At 51.4% G+C, this 27,751-nt stretch overlaps 1 protein-coding gene across 1 annotated transcript; it reads right to left on the bottom strand.

The window, feature by feature from the left end:
- Positions 1 to 27,751, bottom strand: LOC143167913 (heparan sulfate glucosamine 3-O-sulfotransferase 3B1-like). The gene is made up of 2 exons (XM_076353872.1): positions 27,242 to 27,751; positions 1 to 1,035 (listed from the first exon to the last, which is right to left on the bottom strand). Exons 1-2 carry the CDS (start codon positions 27,691 to 27,693, stop codon positions 417 to 419), a joined length of 1,071 nt encoding a protein of 356 aa, XP_076209987.1. The 5' UTR covers positions 27,694 to 27,751; the 3' UTR covers positions 1 to 416.

The raw sequence follows: 27,751 nt of genomic DNA, 5'->3' as shown, positions 1-27,751 counted from the left end.
TAGGGAAAGCAAGTTTTTATAAAGGCCAGATACCCGTAACAAAAATAAATTTGTGCTTTCCCTCCCTCCCCGCCCCTTCCCTGCCACCCTCGCTTTTTTTGATTTTTTTAAATACAAATTTTGTTTAGGAAAAATGGAAGCACTGTTTGTTACAAACCAAACCAAGAGGAGAAAATAGAAGGAGAAAAAAAAAAGAAAAGGAGAGACATATTAGAATTAAACACCGTGGAATGTTAAACAGGTTACGGGCTACCGTTCTAGCCAGTGCGGTTAGGCAGCTTAGTGTATTAATTGCTTAGGAATTAAAAATAAATTATTATAAAATAGATTTCTGTACATTTTACATACATATATATCTCTTTATATACGCAAACCGTGCTGGGCAAGTAATTACAGGGGACTTTCCCATGGCAGCCTCAGTCCCAGCCAAAGTCCTGCCCCGTCATCTGGTAGAACTTCATGTTGAAGGGCCGGTAGAAGTCCCGCAGTCTCTGCACCACCTCCTGGTCTATGTCGGGGTGGGTCCTGCCTTTCGTCTTCCCCAGGCAGTGGGGTTTGCTGCTGCCTTCCGCCTTCTTCAGGCACGGGAACCCCTTGGTTTTGTTGAAGTAGAAGTGTTTGTCGGTGATGATCCTCTTGAGGCCCAGAAAGTCCTGGACCCTGCCCAGCTCCCCCGCGGGGTCGCTGATCAGCCTCTCCCCGCTGACGAAGAGGATCTGCCCGATGGGGAAGTAGAGGAGCCAGTTCTCCAGGTGCTTGGCGTAGATGCCAATCTGGATGGCGCTCCACGAGGTGTCGATCAGGCCCGTAGTCCTGTTTTTGAAGGTCAGGCTCTCAAAGGTGGGGATATCAGGCTTCTTGGAGAGCGTCTGGGTGTAGTCCGAGATGGCTCTGGTCACGGGGTCCCGCACCACCACGATGAGCTTGGTGCCCTTGGACATGGAGGAGATGCGGGCTGGGGCCTCCTTGGTGACAAAGTAGCTGGGGGTCTTCTCCATGGTGATCTGCCCCTCCAGGGTCCTGGGCATAAGGTCCCTGCCGGCAAAACACACAGACATGGGTCAGAATGGCAGGTAACAGGAACAAAAATATGCATATGCATATATATTTCCACACATAGATACACAAGAATTTTCCTTCCTAAAATGCCTACACAGGCCATTTAGCTTGTACAGATAAATCCATTTTCCATTAATTTAGGGATTAGGGGGGGATTATTATTAAAGGCCACTGTATTAGAAATCCAGCTGAGTAATCTCCCAGTTATCCATGAGTGGATTAGCTGGGCTGCGCTTTGCACCTGGAGTGTGGCTACATGTAACACACCGGCTCCAGACCGGTCAGGATGAGTCCTGAGCTGCACCAGGTGGCTTTCCTGGCTCAGGTCAACGCCAGAGAGCCCTCAGCTCCAGCCAAGAGCTCGTTTTCCCCAGGGGAACGAGAGGAACAGCGTAGTGGAAAAGCAGGAGCTCACCAGAGCACGTCCACCTTGCTTTCCCTTAGCATCCCAAACACAACACTCTTCCCAATTCAGGCAAGAGGGTACAATTTGTCCCCGGCTTGTCAACAGGAGGACCTCACCCAACCGCAGGGGTCCTCTTGCACCCAACTTCACCCGTTGCTTTACTATTCCCTATGGCTGTGCAGACTTGTTCCCTGACACGCACTAGAAGGAGCATCAAGAGCTGCTGGTGGCATCTTCAGCACATCCCAGTCCAGCACCCAGTGGGGACAACCTCTCCCCTCCACTGCCACAGGGGCTACAGCAGGTCAGGATACAGGATACGACCACGGAGAATGCAACCTCAGCTCGTGGGTAGGACGTGCCGTCACAAAACACCCTTGAAATCTAATCCTTCAGCAATTCCACCTTATTCCCTGGCTATTTCTAATTAACCATGTGGGGAAAAACTAGAGAGCTTGCAGAAATGATGGAAGCAGCACGAAGCAGGAAGAGTAATTTTTTCCTGTCATTCACTAGGCAAGCCTAAATATTTCAGACCATTTGCCAATTCTTTCCCTTTATAACCCAAAGGGACTCATTTGCTCTGGGTTGCGAGACAGTTAAAAAAAAAGGCAAGAGGGGAGTCTGCCACAAAATTAAAGCTATAAAACTTGATTAAGTTTTCAAAGCATCCACCCAGCACAGAGAAATAACCAGCCAGTGTGTGATCTGCAAGCCTCAAACAGCATTTCCCTCAGACCTACGACACTGCACACAGAGGCTATTTGTTCCCCGATGGCCATCTCCTCCCTTACCATTTTATGCTTCTACAGCAGAGATCACCGTGGGCTCTTGCAATTCAAAAAGCCACTCATAATTCATGCTAAAGCCAATGGTTTCCCCAATTAAGAAGCCAAGGAAAAAAAATTGACCCATCTGTTCTGAGGCCAAATTATAGGAAAACCAGGAATGAGAGGTGTGATTGAATCAAAAATCATCACGTGCCTATGAAAGTCGGTCAGTAGCTATTTTACACAACTGCTATTTAGCTCACATTGTACCTGGTATTTTACTTTATCAGCTTCTGGCATTAACTTTATGCAACGTGTTTACTGGTGAGGAGCACCCAATGACTACACCTCTGCGCTGCAGGTGAGGTGTGCTCGGGTGCTGCTCATAAAGCCCCTTCTCCGTAGCCCCATGGTGGGAGATGGTCCCCATACCAGATCTGCACAGGTCCCTGGGAGAGGTGGCGATGGACAAGCTGGACTGTGGAGGAAGGGGATATCAGCTTGTGGAAACCTCCAGCCATACCCAAGGGTAGTGGCAACCCCTAGGGCTGCGATTTCAAGGCCACGCAAGTGGAGTTTCAAATGCAGATAAAAATCACACTGGTCTACCAGACATCTGGGACGTGAGAGCTTCTGGAAGTCAGGAGCCAGCGTGTGCCAAGAAACAGCAACCAAAATAAAGCTCTGACTAATCCTTCGCCTTTCTGGCCAACTCCGCAAACCCGTAACGCCATCGCAGAACAGAGCCAGTCAATAACGCTCAGAGAGCAACTCTTAAATCTATCGTGGGCTGATGTGGATTTCGATAGTCTACTCATTAAGTGGTGTCTCTTTTTATGGCCACATTAAATCCGAGTTCTACATCCTGCACTGGCCACCGACCGCTTTCCAGCTTGATTTAAGAGGTTGGTTTCAACCCATGAAGTTCTTAATGGCCTGGGACCTGCCTAGAGTGGAGACTGCTTCCCAAGACGAGCTCAGGACGGCCGTGCTGCACTGAATCCCTTTGGCTTCAGCTCAGGTCCCTCAGATTGCTTGCTGTACAGGGCCCTGCACCTTGAGACCAACTTCTTCTCCAGGAGTACTACAGTCAGTATTTACCAGTCTCCTGGGAATGACACAAGGCTTACTTTTTCCTCCTTGCACAAGAGAGGCATTGGGTAGGGCTGGGCCATGAAACAGGAGGAAATTGCTGGAGGTGGAGGTGCTGAGTCAGTTGATCTGGTTGGGAAACACAGGCTCTTAATTAGTGTTTCAACAAACACAGAGGAGTGCACCGCAGAAGTGGAAGACAGCAAGGAGCAACTCTGTCTGAGGCATCCACCAGCCCAGTGTCAGTCCCTTTGCAGATCAGTCAGCACCTGAACCCACACTCTTGATTTGTGGCTGAGGACATCCAACATGTCTTGTTTCTGATAGGGCTGAGAGCACTCAGTTCTGTGCAGGTCTAGACCCCCCAGAATTGTTATTTTTGGAGAGGACCAGAATCCTTAGCATCTGCAGAACGTCTTGCTGGTGACCCATCACAGCAAGAGAAGCAAGACAAGGCACATCATTGACACAGCTACTGCTGTCTGGCTTGGTCAGCACAGGCTAAGATGAGCAGAGATAGAAATGGAGCCTTCAGCCCAAGAACGAGAACTGAATCCACCAAAACCAACCTTCAGCCCTAGCTCCAGCACTCTCTTCCTTCGTTGTACCCAGACAGGTGCCGGGCATAGCCCAAAACTAAGATCCTCGAGATTGTCTCAGATGCTGCCTTGTTTGAAAAGTGGCTGCATAAAAGCTAGACAGCAGCAAGTGAAGCCAAATATTGTGGCCCATGGATGTGGTTTGAACCTCTGGCAGCATCACATCCAGGAAAGCAAAGTTTTATTGCATGGGTCTGTCCATTGTGAGGAGCTTTCCCATGGTTTCCATCATCTCCCATAGAGGCATCTATCGTCATGCTGGCAGCCAGAGACAACAGAGTCTCTGTTGTCTGTTACCAGGAGGAACTGGTAAGTTGGCTGGTCTGAACTCACACAGGTGGAAAAGTCACCAAGAAGCATTTATTCCCATTCAAACCACAACTGGAGAAGGGCAACTTGGCCCATGTATAGCACTGCAGCTCCAACACAACACGCCAGACGTACGTGTTGGTGGAAGTAGGACCAGACTTCAGCTTTGAACACATCTGCTCCCAGGGCTCCAAGACAGCAAGGGCTGCACTACACGACAGCCGTTGCAGAAGGAGGGGAAAGAGGAGCCGTAATGGTCAGAAGAGCTGTAGCCACCGTGCCCTGGCAGGATGCAAAGCCTTTGGGAGAAAGTAACAGCAGAAACCCATGTTCAGCTCAATGGTGCGTGCCCAGCTCAGCCCTGGGGCAGCTTGTGACAGCTGTGGAGTCCTCTATTTCCATGGAAGCTTCACAGGCATGTTAGAGACCTGGGCAGCTTCTGCCAGCGCTGTTTGGTGCAAGATAATAACGGCAGAGGTGCAGCTACCACCGCGGTCCATATGGGAAAGGCAAGGGAGATGGTAAAGGGAATCAGGCTGTGGGAAACGGGGAGCTCAGCTGAGCCCTTGGACAAAAGCTGCTGCACCAGTCGGGACAGGACTGGATGGAGACACCACTGAGGGCTGTAGCGGATACTGTAGTGGAAAATAAAGACAGTATGAAAAGCTTGGCAAGCAGTCCCTCCTGCCTTGTTATCCTCCTGCCTTCTGGCAACCTGGAGTTCAAAGACCTCTGGAGCCAGCATCTGCATCCAAATCATCCCATTTCATAGTGACTATGAACTGTCTAATCCTTTCAAACCCGTGGATACTTTTGGCCTTGAGAACACCCCACAGCAGAGAGTCCCAGCACTGCCTTCACCCGTCATTTGAACCTTCTCCCTACATCCCTGCTCGGGAAGGGATGAGGCACCTACTTTCTGAGCATGGAAGAGGAAAGCGAGGATGAGGAGTGCCAGCAGACTCCCGGCATTCCTTATTCCCTGCCGAGCCCAGCCGGCAAAGCACTGGCGGGGCTCAGTGCCGCTCTGCTGACTTCGGCAGAGCTGCCAGCAGCATCGGGGGTCCCAGCGAGAGGAGGGAACTGCTGTGTGAGCACAGCTATGAATTTTCCGCAGGCAGAGAGCAGAGCCCCTAACCCTGAGCTATTAACATGTCAAGAGGGACAGAGGAAAAGCTTTTCCTTTAATGAATATTTCCTCAGTGAAGCCTGCGCCCTTCGTAGGCGAAGTGATAGGCTTAGTCTAAAGATGGATTGGCCTACTTTACCTATTAACCACTTAGACTAATGTAATAAAGGCTCTCTTTATTCAAACAGCCCTAATCCCCAGCCCCACGCAGCTCTCAAGCCTGGAATAAGAAGGGATGCTAAAACGAACTCCGCCAGGCTGCTGCTTGGAGATGCTCGGGGGGGGGGGGGGGGGGGGGGTATTTTATATTTTTTTTAAGCACAAACTTCTCCAATGTGAAAACTGGATCCAGAGCGAGATAAATTTACAAAGTGGGGATGACAGGTGGCCACACGGTAATCCAATCCTGAAGCCTAATGCCCTTTGTGGCAGCTTTTTTCTGCGCAGAGGGGCTCCGGGCTAATCTGCTGCCGCTCCTCAAGGAGGAACGGCGAGGGGCCGTGGGACGGGGGGGTCGAGGGGACCTCTGCAACCTGTTGCTGCGTTATTCGCCGCAGGTAGGACAGACCGGCACGCAGGGCAGAGCACAGCAGTCATTACCGATTTTATCCCTGGGGACGTCTGTCGGTCCCCCCACGCACCTCCTGCCATTCCCAAACACCCGCTGGGATAAACCCCTCCGGGGTCTGCCGGAGCCCAAAGCCCCACGGCAGGGCCCAGCCGTCTGCCCACGTGGAGGTCACCGTCAGGCTGCCCAGCCAAGACCCGGCGCGCTCAGGTGCTCCTGCTGCCGAACAGGAGTCCTGGAGCCGAGCGGACGATGAGTTTTCCTTCCTGGGGAGGGTTTCGTGCCAGATATATTCCTACCCAGCACCCGGAGCCACCCAGCATCACTTTTGGAGATGCTCCCCCCACTCCAGCATGCCCAAGAGCTGAAGTCCCACTGGTAAGCGTTAAAATCAGGACGCCCCGTGTTGCAGCGACAGCACCCTCCAGTCTCAAACTCCTCCGCTCCAGACTACCCCCTTTGCTCAATCCTCTGAGCTGCCTCAGTTTCCCTCTGTAAGGATGAAAAAACTCTCCTAAAGGAGATGAACAGCTGGGTATAAGGTATTGTAAAAGCAAGAGAAGCGTTGTTACGGTCAGGATAAAATGCCGTAGCATCTGGATGCAGCCACGAGATGCAGACTGGGGAGCACTCGCAGCAGTCCCTGTGGCAGCTCTGCCAGCAGATACAGCAAGAACCGCCTTTGGTACAGAATTTCTAGACTTTCCCCCCACAGCTGTCCCCTAGAAGCAAGGAAAATAGGGGAAAGGGGAGAAAAAGCAAGTCAAACTATTTTGGACAACAGCCACATTCACACTGAGTTCAAGCCTGTAATCCAGAATCATTTGCTTTGCAGCTCGGCAGTGCACATGCGGAGCGTCCAACCTATTTCTGGCCAGTTTCTACCCAAATTCCTGACTGGTGTTTCAAGAAGACAAAAAGTGATTTCTTCCCAGAAAACCAGATTTTGGCAACTTGACTGTTTCTGGGGAAAGCGCTCCCAAATCCTCCCAACAGGCTGTCTAAGAAACCACATAGATTAGACTGAAAGCTTGTGGTGAGAAGGTGAATAGAAATGCAAAAGGTAAGACACAAAAGCTCTTCTCCCATCCTGGGAGGAGACGGATTTTTAGCCTCCAGAGTCGTGACACAGGGTTTGAAAACCCCAGGTGACAACAAGCCCAGGCAGCACGACCCAGAACATAGTACAATTTGGTGCACGTGATGAATTTGTTATGACTTTTGCTGCATTTCTAATTTGCAGGTTGGAAAGCAAAAAAGCCTGCTGGTACCAGCTTGGAAAACCTTTAAAGGAAACAAGTGCAGAAGATGAGGCAGGTTGAAGCCTCGTCCCCTCCCACGTTGATGCTCTCCAGCCTGCTGCATCCTCTCCTGTCCCGTCCCCGTCCCCAGGGGCGGTTCAGTCCCCCGTCCCCATCCCAGCACGGTCCTGCTCAGCTCCGGTCAGGATCCCACTAAAGCCAAAGGACTTGTTTCAAACCACAGTCTGTCCATCCGCTGCCTTAAATCAAACACACTTTTGAGAAGGGCTTTACTGCCGTTCCCGCCCTGCACAGCCAGTTTTCATTTTAAATTCCCCTGCTTCTCTGCCTCTTCCTCTCCTCCCCCGCCCCAATAAATAAATTTAGGCCAAGTGAGCTAAATCTAGTATCTTGAAAAAGAGCTGTAGACACCCAGGAAAAGATGGGGGTGGCATCTCCATTGCTGGCAGCTTTGCCTTCCAGCCCACCCGCTCTGCCAAGGCGATAGTTCCCAGTCTCCGAGGCAGCATCTTGCTGTCAGAAAGCAGGAAAAATGTACAGTGGTGATCAGAGCAGCCAAGGGCTGGACTGAAACCACACACTTGTAGCCCTGCACCGGCACGTGACAGTGAGCAAGACATCTGCAGTACTCTGGGAAGCAAAAACCCAGAGCATCCCCGGCATCACCAGCACCACCCAGCTCAGCTCTCAAGGCCACCACGCTGAACCCATCCCGACCCCCACCTGGTCCTCCTCTCCGTGGGACTGATCACAAAATCCTCAAACCCCAGAAATACTCCTTAAAAGCAAGAACCTGACAAGCTCAGGGAAAGACTGTTAAAGTAATAAAGTGTTTTAATTACATCACAGAGCCTTCCGCCAGCATCAAGGTCAACTGGCTTCAAAATTACCCGCTTGGCTTTGACTCTGCTTTCTGGTGGCAGCAGCTCCGGATGGGGAAGGAGGAAGATGGAGGAGGAGGAAGAAACAGAGAGAGAAGAGGCAATAGCAAATTCCTCTTTGGGGTTGGGAGCGCTTGCTGGTTTATTATTTGATACATCACATTTTTCTTACCACAATTTCCCCCGACTCGGGCTGCCATTGCACCAAGGACCTGTACAGTAGCACGCAGCCTCTCCTCTTTTTATGACCAGCAGTAAGGGCAACATGTGTGCCTTTGTCTCGAGCGGGAGCCCGTTGTTTGGGTTGGCAAATTATACAACAATAAAAGGGAACGGCTGGGAACCAGCCTCGGCCTTTTTGAAACGGGTGTAACCCTATCCAGCTCCGTCGAACACTCGCCACGACGTTTACACAAACCAGATGATGGGAATTAATGAACTTTGGGGGTGAGGAAGGGGCAGGTAAAGGAGGAGGGAAAGGGGAAAAAAAAATATGTGGGCCTGAAAGTAATGTTTTTCTCACTCTCCTTGCTCTCTGCCCCCAAATCTGCCAGGTGCCCTTCACCTGCTGGGGAGTTTGGGGATTAAAGGAGGGAGAGGAGGGTGACAGTGTGCGAAGGCTCCTCGTCATGAAGCTGCTCCAGAGCTTCGATGGGGCCAAAGAGCCGGTGGCCACGGGTGGCATCACCACATACCCTACAGGAACAGGCTCTGGCCCGGCCGTGGAGTCTGATCGAAGTTCCTTTGATGTGGATAAAAAATCCCATCAAAGGCTGGGGGGAGCGGGGATACGTGGGGCATCGGCAGATGGTCCTTTGGTCCCCACTCCATGCAGGCAGAGACGAGTCGCGCCAAACAGCCCCGGCAAATCAAAGCAAGCAGTGCCTCGAGGAGGGGACAACGCACTGCTGCAATCACGAGGGGTTGGGGTTTTTGTTTGTGTTTGGTGGGTTTTTTTTTAATAAAAGGCTTTATCCACCTCCCCCAAAGTCACTGCATTCAGATCAGATCTAGGAGCCACCACGGAGGTTTGACCCTCCCTATGCTGCAGGCGAGGCGCATGGGGCTCTTTGCCCGGCCACAGCCACAGAGCAGACGGTTTTTGCAGCAGCATCTAAGCACCCAACCTGGACAAAGCAGGGCCTGAGCCAAGCACAAACCCTGGAGGGTTTGTGCCTCCAGGAACAGCAGTCGGTGTGACGAGCAGAACCAGGCTCTGCCGCAAAGGCTGCCTCCCGCCCCCGCGCCAGCCAAAACCCACCTCCCTCCCAAACGCCTCCCCCGCCTCATGGGTTTAAGTGGCTTAATTAGAGGCACAGACTCATAACCAAGATAATGACATGTTATCCCTCGCAGGGCTGCTGCCTTGTATAACTAAGTGCCATATATGCAGCACTGTACAGCTGCAACCTGTAAAGGAGGAATAACTTACAGCAGCAGAAACACTTGATGGGAGCCTTGTCTGCATGGGGACGGGGTTTGTGCTTTCACCAGAGAGCATAATAAAGAGGCCAAAGAGCCACAAAGACTCTTTTGAGGCCGATGGGAGACGCGGCCATCACTCCTGGGACATGCCCGTCCTTGGCAATGGATGCAAAGGCACGAAGTTGGTCTGGGAGGCGGCTGGCTGGAGCAATCCCCCTTCCCACCCTAGTACTGATGCTCCACGCTGGCAACCTTTGGGAGGAAGGGCTCAAGGGGACGGGACCAACCTGAAAGCTTGGGAGAAATGTATCCTGCTTGTGGATGCTCACGTGGATGCGCCCGCAGGGTGCAGCTCTCTCCTTCAGGCCAAAGCCCCTGCGGCCCAGGGATCTCCAACCCTGGTCATAGGAGGACTAGGGCAGAGCAAGAACAGGGCAAGCAGCACCCCCTGTCCCCCACCACTCTCCCAGCCTCCACGCAAATTCAGCTCAGGGACTTTCCTGGCCCTCATGCAGTTTGTCTACCCAATAACCCTCAATCGATCTCTCTTCCAACCCCTTGTCCAGGTTCTTCCTGAACCCACGCAGACCCTCCACGTGCACAGCCCACCCTGGGTCCTCACTTTGCCTGTTGTGCACCAGCTCCTGGCCTCATGCCATAGCCCCAGTCCTTGCACCATGACACCAACCATCCCTCCCTCTGTCTCCAGGCCAGCTCTGACTTTGTGGAGTACCTTATCTTCCCCCAAGACATCTCTTTGCCAGGCTGAGGTCTCCCAGCCTACTTCATCATTCCTCAAACAGAAATTCCTCCAGCCCTAAAGAACAAACCCGAAACGTTTCCGCTGTCACCAGGTGGACTCATGCACCGACTGAACACGGGCTGCAGAGATGTGGGGCTTTCTCTGGACTAGGAAGGGCCAAGTTTCAATTATTACCTTCCCTCTTCCCCCAACAACAGCCCTAGATGTTACAACTGCTCAGCAAGAACTTTCCCTCCTCCTTTGCTGGAGCCAGGCAAGATATTCATCAACTCTACCAGTTCATTATATAGGCCCTCCTCTTTATGTAAACATCGAAGCCTCTTTCTGTCCCCCATCATACTTAAAAGCTCTGAACTTCCACTAAATAATTATCTTCACTGGGGTGAGAGAGGGGCAGCACTTTACATATCAAAGGGCTGCTTCGGAGGGATTTACAATAATTTAAGATGAAGTGGTAAATATTCTATTCACTCCAGTTCATCTCCAGTAATAATTATAATCCTATTAGCAAGGTCCCAAGAAAGTGATTGCATTGTCATCTAGCAAGCATCTATGTGGATTTTTTGGAGGGGTGGGATGGGGGAGGCCATAGGCAAGTAAAGAAGTAAAAGCAACAAAAGACGCAATTGCCAGCACCTCCCCTCCCCCAGAAGGATTTGGTCTCCATTGTCCCGATCCTTCAATAGTGCTTTGCTCTGAAAGTAAGAGCTTTTGAGCGCGGTAAGGGGGTGGGGCTGAAATGAGCATCTTATTCCTCTCGGTCACCCCCGGTTCCCTTTCATTGCTGCGGGTCCCCCCGGTGCCGCTCCGGCCGACAAAGAGCGCACGTTGCTGTTCCTGCGGGCGCGGGGGGCCAGGAGCAGCGCCGCGATTAAAAGCTAATTGCTGTTTATGGGTGAGTTCTTTAGAATATCGCCCAGCATCACCAGACTTCACTGCCCACTGGTCAAGTCATGTGAGATTACTCTAATCTGTCTCTTATTTCCCCCCAAAAAGGAAAAAAAAGACTGGTTTTGTTTAAAAGAAGAGCAGGGAGGGGGCAGTTCTGTGAAACTCATGATTTAAGGGGGGAAAAAAAACCCTAAACCCAGCAGGAAACATGACTGAGCTAACTGGCAAACTGGGACTAAAGACTTTTTCCCAGCAGATCGCAGAGCCAACTGTCTCCGCCAAGCTGTGTATTTTACTTCTGTGCCATGTCGCCTCTTAGTACACCCCGCTGGAGTGTTTTAACTGGAATTTATCCCTGCAGTTGCGCTAGTGTAATCTCCTTCCCTCTCTTCTGGCACCTGAAGGCCACCAGTATGAGTCCTCACCACCTCCACCAGAAGCAGGTAGCTCGGCTCTGCTCACCCTGGCGTGGATGTAAGTCAGCAGCTACACTGGTGCAGGTCTGGAACAAGCTAAGATGACTTTCACGGTGTCCAAGAGTTTATTGCAAAGCGGTAGAAACATTTTTCCCTATAAATTAGACAGACAACAAATTTATTTTCCCTATAAATTAATTAGACAACAGCCCGAAAGGGAGGAAAGAGGAAGAATTTTAGGCATCTGCAGAGATTTCGGCGCTCACAACTCACTCCTGGGGAAAAATAAATTCCCCGGACTGCCTCTGCCTCTTACTCTATCACAAAAAGAAGGACCAGCCACTTCTCTTCCCTCAAAAATTTATAGCCATGAGTTAACGTTATGTGTACTAAGCCCCTGCTACACAAAGATTTGGTAGATCCACTTATGGATTCATCGGAAGACGAAGCTCTGCTCTCGGAGGCTCTTGCAGAGGCTGCTGGTTTAACACATCCTTGTACCTGAGATGTTACTTCTTGAACTCAGCTTTACTTGGGTAGCAGTGATCCCGCCCTTCGTGGGAAGCTGGAACTAGTATCTGCTGAGCTCGAACTGGCTCAGCAGCTGCAAGCACAGAAGTAATGTATCCATCCCAAAAAAAAGGCAAAGCAAGAGTGTCAAGGTCTGGAGTTATCAGCTAAACTGTGGAAAGAAATGAAAAAGGCAAAACCCAAAATGTGGCTGTTGCAAGGCTTTTGCTAGCTCAGATTAGGCATAAGCAAAGGAAGCCCAGTTTGGAAAAGGTTTAAAAGCAGAGATCCAAGTGGGAGATCCAAAAAACAGCCATGGTACAAGCAGGTGACAGAAGTGTCCCCTGGGGCAGAGGATGTAGGGCCAACATGGCTCTCACTTGGGTTCAGCCATACCCAGAGACCCCGATCTCAGGGGTTTGGCTTCAGCTCCAGCAGGAGAACAACTGGGCTGTTCCCAAACTCCCACCACAAAGCCCACCACTTGCTGTCAGCTCTTTTGCCATGCAGCAGCAGCTCGGCCACGTCCAAGCAGCATCAGTGCCCACTGCCACACCGCAGCCTCTTCTCAAGGCTCTTCCCTCTCACCCCTTCCCTGCCACGGAGGCTCAGCCACAACCAACGTGGCACGAGCATCAGCCAGTGCTGGCAGCATTCAGCCATCAGCAACGCACCCACCAGCCCAGCACAGAGTCTGTAGCCCCAAACTGCTCCCACACCCACCAATCTGCTCTCTTAATTTGTAGCAATGGCACTAATCCTCTCAAAGATGTTAAAACCCCACAGGCACTGCTACTCACCGGTATTTTGGACATCCTTCCTCCTTACAGTTCTTGGGAAAATGCTTACTTGCAGCAAAAGGAGCAATCTCCATCGAGTTAAACCCCGTGGACGTGGGGATCTGGGACTTGGGGGAGGCAGAAGTGGGCACTGAAGCCAGCACTGCAGTCTGTGTACAGCTTGCTGGCTTTCAGCTGGTGTCCCAGAAGCACGAGGTGTTTCAAGAATTAGATGTCCAAACCAAGTAGCATCATGACTCATCCAAAAGCCGAACCACCCATCACTGCACATGGAGCAGAGCATCCTCCCTGCTCCCCCGAAGGGATGCGCCGCGGTGCTGGACCCTGCACCCAGCACGGGACACCCTGTTACCCACGACCTGTCACACCAGACCACCCCAGGGCTCCTGCCCCCAGCTAGGACACCAGGAGGTATTCCTAATCCAGGTAGCCCGTGGGAGGTTATCCCATCAGCCTCATCCCTACAGTACCTGCTCTTCAAGGCCCTTCCCCAAGGACCCGTTATGCTGGGTGCTGGTGGTGGGGGGTCCAGCGAGCAGACTACATCTCGGTTTGGACCCAAAGGGCACGTCTTGTGCATCTAATGCAGGGGAAGACGGTCGCTTCATGTACGCCCTAGTTGTCTGTATGGCAGCTACGCACCACCGCAGCGTTTCTGTAGCCATGCTGCAACAGGAAGAAGTTTCCCAGAAAAGGGGTTGGTTCAAGAGAAGCAACCCCTGGTTGGGTCCATGCTAGGGTGGGGGTCCATAGGGTTTATATGGAGATGGATTTTTATGGCACATACTTATGGATATAGATTTTTATGGCACATACTTATAAATTAACTTTCTGTTTAAGTAAGCACGTAGTGACCGTTGCAGCAGCCTCTCTCTAACCACCAAAAGCAGCTGGATGTGGGCGGCCGATCCTGGTACACCAAGGCTGAACGCTCAGAAACACCTAACGAATTTCCACCCAGGACAGGACTACAAGGAGATGAACTTCAGCACCCCTTCCCACGCTGTCCCTCTCCCCCGGGGGAACTGCCAAGACACTGCGTTTCACCTGCTCCAATTTTGCTAGAGGGTGGGAAAAAAACCAAAACCAACCCAACCCACAAACCAAAGAGCCAACCCCAAACTGAACGTTGCACAAGTCAACACCCACCAAACAAAACCGACCCAGCAAGATACGGGCAGGACCACGTTCCCCTGTTGCTGCATTCATAAATCACAGCCCCGCTGAGAGGTCTTTTGTGTTCTCCCCAACACAGAAATTAATGCCCTAATCTGTGTGCCTGCACAGGCAGGTAACAAGTCACGCTGATAACGCTGCCCTTTGTTAAACACTCGCACGAGCGGCCCAGCATTTGCACAGGGAGGGCTTTGCTTGACACCTTGACACACATTTCTCCTAATCAAGCCCAGCCTTCCTGCGCTGGGGCTTTACAGCCGCGATTAAAGGAAAAAACCTCCCGATAAGCCCCGGAGCCCCTTTCTGTCCTGAGCAACGCCCCAGCTTGCACCTCCCAGTTCATAACCAATGTGGGGGGAGCATCCCCGGCGATTCGTCTGCCCTCGGGGTCAGACATGCCAAAAGGGGCTTAAACCACTGTGCTGTGTTAAGAACCCCAAAAGGGACTGGTGCCAGCAGCAGCCACGTGACTACTCTGCTCCTCTTCCTCACTGTGGAGACAGCAAGGCAGGGAGGGGAGCCGGGAAACTGCTTTATTCACCCAGCAGCGCTTTCCTCCAGGCACCAAGAGTCCTTGGAGCATCTTCCACGTGATGGCTGAGCCAGAGCCCGCTAGCTCCTCCGCAGCACGTGGGAAGTGAGCTCGCGGGGTGGCAGGGCCAGGGCAGGCTTGAAACAAGCCTTGAGGCAGATACACGTCTAGAAGTCTTTAAAAAAGCCATGCATGATCTCCAGGAATCCACCTTCTGCACCTAAAGGGATCCTATGGGCATCCAGCATCGCCTGAACAGCAGAGGCCTTCGAAATGACAGCTTAGAAAGCTGCCAGCTTTCTGTTTTCACTATGGAAAAAAGAAAGTTACAATTTTTTTTCCTGCCCTTTTTGATAATGCATACACGTTTCTAACACAGGCCAAGCAATGCTGGCGAGCTGCTGCCAAACCCCAGCTGCATGACTCCACCTGCCTCTTCAGCAACACCCAAACCAGCCACGTAACCGTGCAGCACTGAGGTTCCTCCTCGACTGTCTTAAAGATAAGGGGATGCCCCCTCTGACCGTCAGAGGACAGGTCACCTTCCCGGTGGCCAGTAACGGCAGTGAAGAACAAACTCATCAGAGGAGGACCAACTATGTGGGAAGGTGCCCAACCAAGCAAGCGCGTCCCGTACTCGCCAGCTGGCTGCTCATTACCCTGAGCATCCCATCAAGTGGGTCAAGCATTTAAAATTGGTTTAGACTTTATTCCAAGCTGAGCCACCCAATTCATTTCTGAAGGTCTCCTGCTTCCTTCCCAGCAAGGGAGGAGCGGCACCGACCACAACCCGAACCGGTGGCAATCTGGACACTGGCCCGGTCAGTGTGTCCCCTGTTGGGATGAGCTATATATGCCACCCGCTGGAACAAAAGGCCTGGCAAATTAATACACCAGGGATCCTCTCAGTACTGATCCCTAAATGCATTTTAACACAAATGGGATTGTCACCTCAACTAATTTGTTAATGGATTTGTGATTTACAGTCATAAAGGAGCAGCACTGGAAATTAAGATCGCTGCATGGTAAACAGACCAGGGCAGTGAGGGAGACACATTTGTCCAGGATAGGATTTTTTCCCCAACATCTCCAATCAGGCCAGTATCACCCTCCTCAGTCTCTCCCCATCCTTTCTACCCCCCAAACATCAAGGACAGAAAAGAAAATTAAGTTCCAGGACAAAAACGTAGCATGCCCATTGAGGTTCACGGTGCCACCGCGTCCCGAGGCGGGTCCCCAGCGATGCTGCAGGACTCAGGGTAGAGCAGAAGGAACCAAACGAGCCTTGGGAAGGAGTGAAACTCCCAGCAAAGGAGGGAGACAGGCACCAATTAGGGAAACATGAAGGAGCAGGTCTGTCTGCAGACTCCCCTTCTGTCCCAGTCATTACGTGGGATCATGACATGGTCATAAACAGTCAACGAAATACCGTCAAGAGCTCTTTAAAGAGCAGGCTCAGTTGGTGGAGATGCTCTGCTGCAAGTACAACAGATGCAAAGCACTGCTTCTAATTAAAAAGGTATTCATGTAATTAGAGACTTCACATCGCCATACCAATGATTTGATCTAGTGCAGCGCACTCGCTCAGGCTGTATTTAAGAGGGCTCTCCACACTTACTTTCCATTTCTGACTACTTGGGTTGTCTTTCTTCGCAACCCTGCCCACCTCTTCACACCCCACAGGCTGTGATGGCAGGTCCACGGCTACGGTGGCAACCAGAAAGGACCTCACAGAGCAAAACCACATGTGCAAAAACCCAGCACCGACCTTCAGCATCCCACCCTGTTTCCATCGAGAGCCGATTTCCTTCCAGAGCCGGCGACCGGGCTGAATGATCCCGTAGTCCTTCAAGCCATTCTACATAAAGAGCACAGTGGGCCGGTCTGCTAAGGCCTTGGAGCACAACCCAAGTGAAATGACTTTTCCCTGAACACTGAGGACTCTGAATGAGAGCTATTGTTATTCAGATGAAACCAAGTGTCAGATTAACAAATCAATGGGCATAAGAGATATAAAATGGGTTACCATTGAAGCCTTTCAAATACCCAAACATATGGATGAACCAAATGTGAATTGTAATTGACTCACCCGCACCTTTGATCTCTACACCCTTGGGTTCCCAAAGAGACAGCCCGGCCCCCTCTGATCCGGACTGAACTGATTCAGGACTCCATTGTGAGCCCTCACAAAGCCTTTTCTCTCTGCCTCCATCTCCTGGATGTAGATACAGCCTGGCACTTGGAAATTGAGACAAGCCAGCTCTGCCTCGGAGAGACAGGGAGCTGGAGCACCCAAGTTACCCAAACGCAACCTCCCGCACGGAGCTCGTCAGCCCCAGGCACCTCTTCCCACCAGCCCTGGTCCCCAGTGGTGGCCCTCGATCAACTGGATGTGCACGAGGAGGTGCCCTGGGAAGCAGCAGAAGAGGCTCTGGAGCAAGTGTGGGCAGTGCCAATGTTTGCTCCTCCACTACTCTCAGAGCTGGCCGTGGGGTCTGTTCGGTTTTCCAAGGATTTTGCTGTGCAAAGCCAAGGATCAGACTTTGCTGATGGGTTTGTGGCATGCACGTGCCCCGACTGCAAAACCCGGACTGATCTGGAAGCGCTGAAAGCTGCTCTGCTCTTCTCCAACTGCCTCGACAGCGCACATCACCTCCACTTGATTAAGAAACATGATTTTTGATTTTTCCTGAGGTGTTTCTGCAGCTACACTAAAAGTAACCTGGAGTTTAAACTAAATGTTATCCCTGAATTTTTACTTTTGGGGTTTGGAGTGAGTGAGCTTTGACCAGTTTTAGATAGATGCAAGAGAATTAAAAAAAAAAGAGCATTGGTTTTGATACCATACAAATCTCAAGCCCGCAGGAGTTGCAAAGCAAGCATTTGCTTGGTTCTAGTCTCAAGCCTCATTACAAATTTTAAGTTGCTGTAGCTCTTCCAGGAAACCCAGCCCAGCTTATTCTTCCACCTCCATGCTGCAAACCCCACACAAACATGCTTTCTGTGGAGGTTTTAACCCCACACCAAAGTGGGGTTAAAAAAATTAGGCAGCTCAGCTATTGCCATACTGAACCTTGAAGCAACAGGAGTCCTGAAATGCCTGTTGCTGAAGGCAAACCCCAGAAGCTATTCCCAGTACGAGGCTATTCCCAGCACCAAGCACCGATGAAGTGAAGCGATCCCCACCAGGAGGGCAGAGATGCTGCGCGTGTCCTTTCCTCCAGCACCAGCAAGAAGACGACCGGGTTTGATGGGAGAACTGGGTGAGCCGGGGAGTCCCCTGGAGCAGGCTTTGCTCTACCCCCACTATTTTTGGGCTCAGACCCAGCCATGCAGCTGCTTAACCCAACTGGGTTAAGCCTTGCTGGGACGGCTGAGCGTGCGACAATTGCAGGGCTCACCCGCAGAGGAACCGAGGAAGGAAAGGACCGTGGGGAGGAAGGCGGGCGAGAGGAAACTCCCAGGCTCTTAATCTGCTTTAGGACCGTATGAGCTTGCTGTTTATATATAGCTTAATTAATTATTACACTGCATTTAGCAGTGTGACCTTGAAATCGTCTCTGGGGGGAGCCAGCAACCACGGTGCAGCCAGGGCAGCCAGCCAAAGCATCGGTGTGTGCCGAGACACCGGGACGCTCCCTGCGCGCGAGGCAGGCGGCTCCTCCCGCGCGTCCGGCTGTCCGGGCAGCGCCAGCCTGTAATTAAGAGCCTTCAGAGCAGACAGCAGCTCCCGGCCCCGTTCGGCTTGCAGCAAACCCAGGTTGAAACCCTAACCGGCTATTCCACTTCTGCTTTGGCAAGGCTGGCATCTTCTCCCAAGGCTTCGTTCGCTGCTCAACATCCCCTGTTAGCTATTCCCTCTGCTTTTCAAAATGCCACGCAGACAGCCCAAAGCTCATTAGCTACCAGACCAGCTTGAGAGGGAAATTAAAAAGAAAAAAAGCAAAAAAAAAAAAAAGGCAAAAAAAAAAAAGCTACAAGCTTCGTGTTAAGTTGCAACAAGTTCAGTGCTGGGGAAGAGGGAAGCCCTTTCTCGAGCAGGGGCAACGCTCAGGCTGTTTGGCTCTTGGGCAGCTCCGTTTGCTCAGTCCAGCCATGGTGAAGCCAGGGCAGATGCTCGGGGATGTTTAGACACCCATGAAGCCCACCGCCCCGCTGCTCCCGGGGGAGACCTTCAGGAGCTTCCCCCAGCCCAGCCCACCTGCAGAAGATGGGGACAGCCCCAGCGCTCGCGGGAACCGGTTCCAATCCGGCACAATTCGCTAAACGTGGCACCAGAGGCAGGTGTAGGGGGTTCAGAGCAGAGAGGCATGGCATCGGGCATCGCTTTCGCCCCGACACGCAGAGACATGGGGCAGAGCAAAGCCATGGGGCCCCTCTGCAATTCCCATTTAGCGGCCGCATTCCCAGCCCCGCGTATAAACCAGCTGAGGACTGTGTACAGCCACTGCCGGGACCGAAGGGCTGGGACATACCTGCTGTTTACTCCAGCACCTCCTGCTTCCATTCCAAGCCTAATACACCTTTAAAAAAACCAAACTGAAGGCATGCCAAAGCTGCGGGCCTTGCCAGTTTTTAAACAAATATTTAATAGCTCAATGAAGCAGCAAAGCACTTTATTAATAAAAAGCCGGGGTTTTGTCCTCCCCCTAGTGACGGGAAGATCTCTGCACCGAGCCGCAGCATCACCCGGGCTCGGCCGCCCACTGCAGCCTGACGGACCCTGCTCCAAATCAAAAATACTAATGCAATTTAACCTCATTGTAATGCCAGTGCATTCTGCTCTTCCTGTGTTTAATCACTCTTTCACCAACTCAGCAGTTTTCTAAAGATTTCCTACGCCTCCACGCGCCGCTCGCCTGTACTTCATAGACTTTCAAGTTTTAAGACAAGTTTGCATTTGATACTTGAGACAGGCTGAACGCTCGGGGCTTTAATATAAAGCTTGTCTAGCTGCTTTATCGAAGTTAATAATTGTAATGGATTTTGGCTTCTGGGGAAACATTTTCTGTACTCACAGTCACACGGACACACGCCAAGGGCCCGATCCTGGAGCCCTACCTTGGGCAGGGCTTCAAACTGCATTAAACACAGTGAAGTCTGGGGACCTGGTCCAGTCCTGGCCACCAGCACGCTGCTGAAGAGTCATCTCCTCGCCAGAGCCAACTTCCCATGTGAAAAGTACATTTTCTTTAAAGAGAATCAGTGTTTTCACTCCACCCACGCTCCGTACTGCTGGACGGCGGTTGTGGCAACAAAGGATTTGGCCTTGCATTCACATTCAGCAAGGGATTTATAAAATATATACATCCACCTATAATATTATACATCGGCATATAAAATAAAAGCCCATGCACAATTCTCACTTTCTTCTGGAAAAGCTGCCTGCTGCACTGCCAGGAACGCGCACCGGAGGGGGGAGGCCGTGCCAATTCGAGGGAGAGGTTACAACTGCTCGCTTTTATTATAAACTAGCCACTTCGGTGGATTTGCAGGAGTCCCCAGCAGTACTAGCGGAGTGGACTGGCCAGATTACAGCTCTGGTCTTATGAATTTTAGTAGCACAAGAATGACAAGGCGGCAAGAGGCTGTCCTTACGATGGAGGACATCTCCCTCCAGCGAGGGTTAGCAGAGCCGAGCCCCTCGGATGCCGCCGTACAAAGCCACGTCAAGAGCAGGGTTACCCACGCATGGCCTTGCATCCAAGACCAGCTGCAAATTAAATTCTGAGTCAGATCCTCCGCTGCCGTAAAGTGCCATGACTCCCTTGAAGCCAGCACTAAGTCACAGCATCCCTCAGCAGAGACGTTCTTTCTCCATCCCTTTTCTGTAGGGAGAGGAGAAAACAAAATAGATTTTGAAGCAGGCTAGTTCCAGGGCATTTCTGAGGAGGTTAAAGCAGATGTAAAGCATTTAGCAGAACATGGCATTATTTTCTCTTTATTTAAAGTTCTCTCCTTCCCTGCTGCCCACCACATGACAGGGCTCTGCCATGCTCGCTTATTTCAGCAGAAGAAATTAAAAAAGTGAATTATTTATTTGCTTGAAATCAGCATAAGGTCTTCTGCCAGCAGCACTTCTGCACCTATTTTGCTCTAATATTCCCACCAGCATCATCAAAACCCCCAACCACCCAAGTTTCTGAGCCTCTGTGAATGACTCCTGAGATAGGAGCCCACGTGCTCACGGAGCCGGGATGCAAGGTCTTGCAGGACAGCAGCCAAGGAAGCCAGCTCACAGCTTCCCACGTGCCCCTCCTCACCCCTCGACGGCCCTCGCCCCCTCCCAGTACAAGGACACCACATGCAAAAAATCACCATCACTGAGTCCATTTTCCTCCTCCGTCTTCAGAGCTATTACAAAAAGGAAAACCACCATGGGGACGCTTGAAGCCAGCAGAGGTTCTCTCCTTCCCGTAACGTTTATGAATGAACTAAGGTCTACTACACACCACGTCTGAGCAGTCCCCACCATCCCCAGGCAGAAAGATGCTCAAGACAGAGGGGCTGTGCTCCTGGCCTTGGCTTCCTCTTCTCATCTGACCCGTGGCAAGATGCGATGCCCTTCCAGACTTGTCTGTGGGCACCTTGCAACCACCTCCAGTCCAGGAGCAACTCCCTAATGGCAACACTACGCCACCAGTAAACCCCTGCCCTGAGTTAACCCCACCTTCCCTCTGAGCCTGCTGATAATCAATATGTTTCATCATGGGAGCCCTCATTTCCATTAAGTAAGTCAAGATAAGGTCCATTTACTCAGCTGCCTTCCGGCTGCCGCTGGTGACGGCCGCTGAGCTGAGCTCCTTTAAAAAAAAAAAAAAAAATAAATCACACAGCATTTCTCGCGAGCTAATTAAGAAACACACAGCAAGCTGCTGAAAGACCTGAAATTGCAACGGCGTGGGCAAGCCCCCATACAGTCATCAGCAGCAAGTCAGGACTCAGCACAGCACTTAGTCATTTCACGAACCAAGGAAGAAGCCTCTCCTCCATCCCCTCCTCACACACCGCGTGGTGACAACAGGTAGCAGCCGATAGCCCCTGACCCCCTAATTACACCGCTGAAATAACGTGCCCCACTATTTGTTGTTCTTTGAGCCTCTATGTTAACCGTCCCACACGGCCCTGGCTGATTCATTATCCCCTGAACCCATTGATCACCCATGGCCACACCAGCAGAAGACATGAACGCTCATGCTGAACGATCACTAAATTAGACTTCTTCCTACCTGGGATGGATTAATAGCACCAAATCCAGGTTCAAGCAGACAAAGCAGTTTAGCAAGTGAGGCCCGATGGAAAGACAAGTGCAGGATCAGGCCAAGTCAGAAATACAGCTCAAAAGAACGGTGGTTTGGGTAGGGTTTTTATAGCCACCACATCCGGGGCTTGCTGGATGCTTTTGAAAACAAAGCCTTCACTGGAAGCGCCTTGAGGTATCCAAAGCTCGGTGTGTGTTACAGACATTTGCCATGGCCCACTTGAAAAGAAAAAAAAAAAAAAAAATCCCAAACCCAGAGTCGAGCCCGTGGGTTTTCATTCCCGTCATTTTCATGCCAAGAAGGAGCGCAACGTTCCCCGGCACGCCGCGCGGTGCTGCGCTAACGCGATTAGCCAGGCAGATCCACCATCCAAATAAGTCACCCCCAATGCATGGTCAACTTTGAAAAGTTCAGCAGCTCAACAGGTGAGGCCGTGAAACCCGATCACAGCAGACAATGTCGTCCCCCCCCAGCGTCGTGCTGGGAAGAACTTGTCACGTGCGTCATATCGGGCAACATGCTTGAAACGGAGCAGCGCACTGAAACCCCAGCAACACGAATAATCTTTGCCATCTGTTTGAACAACTCAACCCTCCTCAGATCTAAAGGAATGATCCCATGCAAACACAAGGGCCTTGCTGACTGATTATAGCAGCCCAGCCCTTCTTTTCTGGGGCCATTTTCTTCCGAACTTTGCACAGCGGCTAAGGCAACGTCATGGGGAGCTGCTGGAAGGGCCAAGGGGGCACTGAACATTGTGCACGTGTTGAGGGGACCATTAAAAGTCCCCACTCACTTAAGCACAACACAATGCAAGGTCAATAGTTGATTTTTTTTTTTTTTTTTTTTTTAACAAAACTCTCAATGAGAAAGCTGCTTGGCAAAGCCGCCCCACAGAACACAACTGTCCTCTAGGATACGCTCGCTCCAACCAAATGCAGCTCATGGGAACATGCTGGAGGGATCGGTCTTTGCTCAGATACAGTCATTTGTACCCAAAGTTCAGCTGGGAGAATCAAGACCATTCCCAAACTTCCCGGGGCCAACGAACCTTGCAACACCCGGCGGAAACAACACGTTGAGTTTTGCAAGCAGCCGGTTGTGTCCATGCCAACACCTCTACGCTGCCGGATCCGTGCCCCGCTCAGGAGGCTGCAAAGCACAGTGGCAATTAAGCAGCAGGTATTAAACCCTCACTACCACTGTACGTCGGGCTTTAGAGAGAACAGCCAAACGCAGGGGCAAAATCCTGCCTTGCTCAAGATCTGCCCTTGGTTCAGGAAGGCTTTCACCCCTGAACTTTTAACCATCATTGCCTTATCCTTCCCCTGCTCCCAGCCTGGCCCGTCGCAAGGATCAGCACTGTGCTGCTTGCACCGACACACGCTCCTTGGGGCAAAAACAAAAAAGAGGCTCCTGGGGAAAAATAAATGACTTTAAAAAAAATGAGGAAGTTTCTCCTAATTCAGGAATTGCTGTGAAGCAGCACTTCGCACATTAAGGTCCCCAGTGCTTATTTAGGTAACTGGGGAGTCTAAGAAATGCATGTTTGAAGCTGTTTATTGCCCACCACCGGACGACTGGGCCTGATCCTGCTGACCCAAAGCACCCACAGCCTCAGCACGGTGAATGAATTAAGGCAGCTTGGCAATAGCGGGAAGATGAAGCCCCAGCATTTTAAGAATTCCACACCACCCAAAAAAAAAAAAAAAAGGGAAAAAGAAAAAGAGGTCTCCTCTCTGTGCTGCTGGAGGCGGAGGAGCTCGGGCTAGCGCTGCTACCGAGATTACAGCTGGCGTAGCCATGGCACGGGGTTTCCTAGCAGAGGGCTACAGACGCGTAATATAAATCAGTGATGTTGAGTGGGGCTGGGAACACTCGGCCCACGGCAGGAGGGACCGGGTACTACAGCCCACTGGGCCTAAAATGATAAAAAAAGAAAAACCTCAGAAACCACATAACACTAATGGCATGCTCTTTTTTTCTTACCTTACATTAATTATAGGACAAAAGGCTTTCAAGTCCTTAGTATATTTAAAAATGCATCATTGTTGCATGAAATAAGAAAGGAAATAAAAAATAATAATCTCAACAACTGATTTCCTAGGCTTGCAAGAAACACTTTTCCCCCCCCAAACCCATAGAGTAAACCCATAAGAAAACGGCAACTTCCCAACGGGCTGCCGGGCAGGCTGTTCGTCCGGGCAGACCCACACAGGCTGCGGAGCTGAACTCCTTACTCCTGCGAAGAGGAAACTTCTTTATTATCCAAAAATCCCAGGCGCTACTTAAAATTAGTTTGCAATAGTGGCTGGATCCCATTTCTCCTCTGTCATGGCACATATTTTCACTTGAAGCAGTTAACATGCTGTATTCATTACCGGGGGGGAAAACCCCACAATGTGCGTACAGAAGTTATTTCCATTAGATTTCTAGCTATCTCGCTATCAAAAAATCAGTTTAGTTTTTTCCTCTTTTCCCTCTGCTTTTTAGGAACGGTGGTCAGCACCACTTGATGCTGTTTTGCCTTCCACATAAAGGGAAAAAAAACCAAAAAAACCAAAACAAAAAAAACGGATTTCATTTCACTTGACAGAAAATGGAGCAAGAAAAGAAGTTTGCATTCCCTCCTTCAAAAGTTACTTTCTATAGATGAAAACCTTAGACAGAGATCAGTAGTTAACATAAATATGATTAATCGCAAATACCCCAAAATATAAGCCTTCATCAAGCTAAATAAGTGAACTTGTGATGCCTTCTGCCTCTCGGAAATTTGAAAAAACATTACACTGGAACACTTCATTATATTGCAGGAACAACTTAGACAAACAAACAAAAATTCCTGGCAGATATGACCAAATTTAGCTAGAAGCCAGTCGAGTAAAATATACTTTCAATGAGACGTGGGTGAAAAATTGCATCTTTATCTTTTCAAAGCCAGGCAATTGGATTTAAACTGCAAGGACTGGGGGCTGAGGACACGAGTAACTCCCCCGGTTCCGAAGTTCAGTCAATTTGTGCAAAAGCATCTGAAAAACAGAGACGAGGCTTGCCCAGCTCACTGCGCGACGGCTGGCACAGCGGATATTTTATAGCATTTTTAATCTGGTTTTATTGGGCCATTAACAAGAAAATAAAAACGCATCTCCTTATTGACATTAGGAAAATAAATAAAAGCCTCATTAGGGCTTGGAGAAATAAGCGTGCTCTTGAGGGGTGCTGAGAAGCCAAGATTCACTGAAGCCAGTGGGAGGTTTGAGCTATACAGTGTCTGATTTCGAACGCTGAAATTTATAGGAACAAACTTCTGCATCTAACTCAGATTGAAGTCAGAAATAACGCGCAATTACCAAACAACTTGTCTGTTGATTTGAGCAAATACGTCCTCCCCTCATATATTTTGCATTATTTAGTCTTCCCCCTCCCCCCCAGTCGATCCGGGTCCCAGCCCCACAGACAGACTAACACGCTCCGATCCTCAGGGTGCATCGTACCCGCGTGATTTCAAGACCTTCAGCATCACTTACGTTCGCTGCTCGGGAGCGTCACCATTCAGACCTGAGGATTTGTGGTATTTCAGTTAAAACACCCCTTTTGCAAAGATACTATTTAATCATGTAGCAGCGTGTTTGCAGGATAGGGCCCGTGCTGCTTACAACTAAGCAGCTGATAAGGTGAAACTTTAAGAAGTTACACGCAACTTTGATGCCAGCTTCTCCAAATCTAAAAAGAACGTGCGTCCTTTAAATACTGACTTTCGCCCACTGCGTCTGGGACAACAGATTAATGCAATCATAAGCATTATTCTCTCCTCCCCTTCCACCTCTTACTTGTAAAAGATTAATCAACCATTTTATGGTCTAATTTAGGTGCCTAATTAAAAACAGAGTTCAACACGTACAACACCATTTTGCTAATAAATCCTGACAGGTCTTCTGCTCCGTTGTATGCAAGTTCTCCTTCCAAAATGCGAGATTAGTATTTTTTTTTAAAACCAACTGAATTTATAAAGATTTCATCTTGGTCGCTACGGGACGACACGCTGCATCCTCCACCAAAATTCTAGAATTTCATAAAACGAAAGTGCTTTCAAAACCGACTTCCTCCTCGCCAGATCTTACCCTGCTTTCATTTCACTAACTGCTGAGGGATGGCAACATTAAAAAAAAGAGACATAAACCTAATCGGACTTGCAGGGTGGGAGTTTCAAGACTACAAAGAGGTTAAAATTCAGAACTTCACAGCTCCCGTCTAGCTTCAAAGTTTCCATCTCTGCTCCTTTAGTGTTCCTGTGAACGCTCAGCAGACAGTCGTATTCAAAATATTCTTGATAAAGGAACTTCAATCGTAAAAGGATGAAAAGAAACTCAAACGCGGTCGGCCCCGCGCAGGGTGTCCCACCGGGGCTGAGGAGCACCCGGCTTCTCCTCCGCACCCATCGCCTCCCGCTTCTCCGAGCCCACCCGCGCACGGACCCCGCGCACGGGGCCGCTCCTCGCAAAATCCCTTACACGCCCCCCCCCCCCCCCCCCCCCCCCGCAGGACGCAATCCCGAAATTCAGAATTCTCCCCCAGGCAACAAAAAAGTTGCATCCCCTCCCCAAAAGCACACGTTACACCACCGCACGCCACGCCGCTACCTCCTCCCCAGCGCTAGGCTGGAAATCGCGAGCCTGAGCAACCCATCAGCACTAAAGCTGATTATAGCGGCAGGAGAAAGTTAACGGAGAAAGAGCGCACGAAGCGACCGAGGAAGTTTTAGCCCTGACGCGGAGCCGCCGCCGGCCAGTCCCGGGCTGCCGCTGCGCTCCCAGAACGGGTGGAAAAACCCCCGAAACCTGCCCTTGGTGGGAGCGCGACACCGCACGGCCTCGTTCCCCGACCCGAAGGGTGTTTCGGACACGCCAGCCATCCCTCAGCAGCACCCCGAGCTGCGGGAACAAATACAGGCTCCAGCAAAAGCCCTGGAAGCACAACGAAATAAGACTGTTAAAAAAAAAAAAAAAAGTAAAATTAATATTTAACCTTATTTAAAGATTAAATACGGTTTGGCTAGCGCGAAGGCTGCAAGCGCCCAGCCGCCGCTTGGACTAACGGGGAAAGCAAGTTGCGCGCAGGGTTTTTAATCAGGGGTTGCTTTTTCGGGGGCTGTGCTTAGCGGGGCGTTCACACGTGGCCCCGGGCGCTCCCCCGACCTGCTCTGCAGCCCGGGCCGGGCGCACCCCGCGCAGCCCCCGCGCAGCCCCGCTCCGGGGCGGCGAGCGCCGGCTGCCGCCCACCTTCCCGCCGGGGCGCAGCCCGCGCCGGGGCGGGCAGGACGGGGGACACCCCCACACGCCCCCGGCACCCCGCCGTCCCGGAGCCCCGCGGTGCGGGCGGAGAGGCGGCTACCTGTACCAGGCGAGTCCCCGCTCGTAGTTGCGGTCGAAGAAGTGGGGCTCGGCGCCGACGGCGCGGACGTCGGGGTGCACCCGCAGGAACTCCAGCAGCGCCCGCGTCCCCCCCTTCTTCACGCCGATGATGATGGCCTGCGGCAGCCGCTTGGTGCCGGAGCCGTTGAAGAAGCTGGAGATGGGGCTGGCGGCGTCGGGCGCCGCCCGTTGCTCCTCCAGGCTGCTCTCCTCGCCCGGCTCCCCCGGAGCCGGTGGCAGCAGCTGGGGAAGCGGCGGCGCGGCGCGGGGCGGTGCGGGGGAGCCGCGGGTCGCCAGCCCGGCGCAGGAGCCGGCGCAGGAGTAAAACATATAGAGCCAGAGGAAGAGCATGATGAAGAGCAGCAGGAGCCTCCGCCTCAGCGGCGGCAACGCCACGGGGACATCGAGGCAGCGGTTCAAGCGCTGCCCCATGTGCCCGCGGGCGCGCCGGGATGCATGGCTGGAGCTCGCCCGGCTCGGCTCGGCTCTG

Source organism: Aptenodytes patagonicus, chromosome 16 (assembly GCF_965638725.1).
Source record: "Aptenodytes patagonicus chromosome 16, bAptPat1.pri.cur, whole genome shotgun sequence".
NCBI classification, from domain to species: domain Eukaryota; kingdom Metazoa; phylum Chordata; class Aves; order Sphenisciformes; family Spheniscidae; genus Aptenodytes; species Aptenodytes patagonicus.
This window is presented reverse-complemented; position numbering and strand designations above follow the sequence as displayed.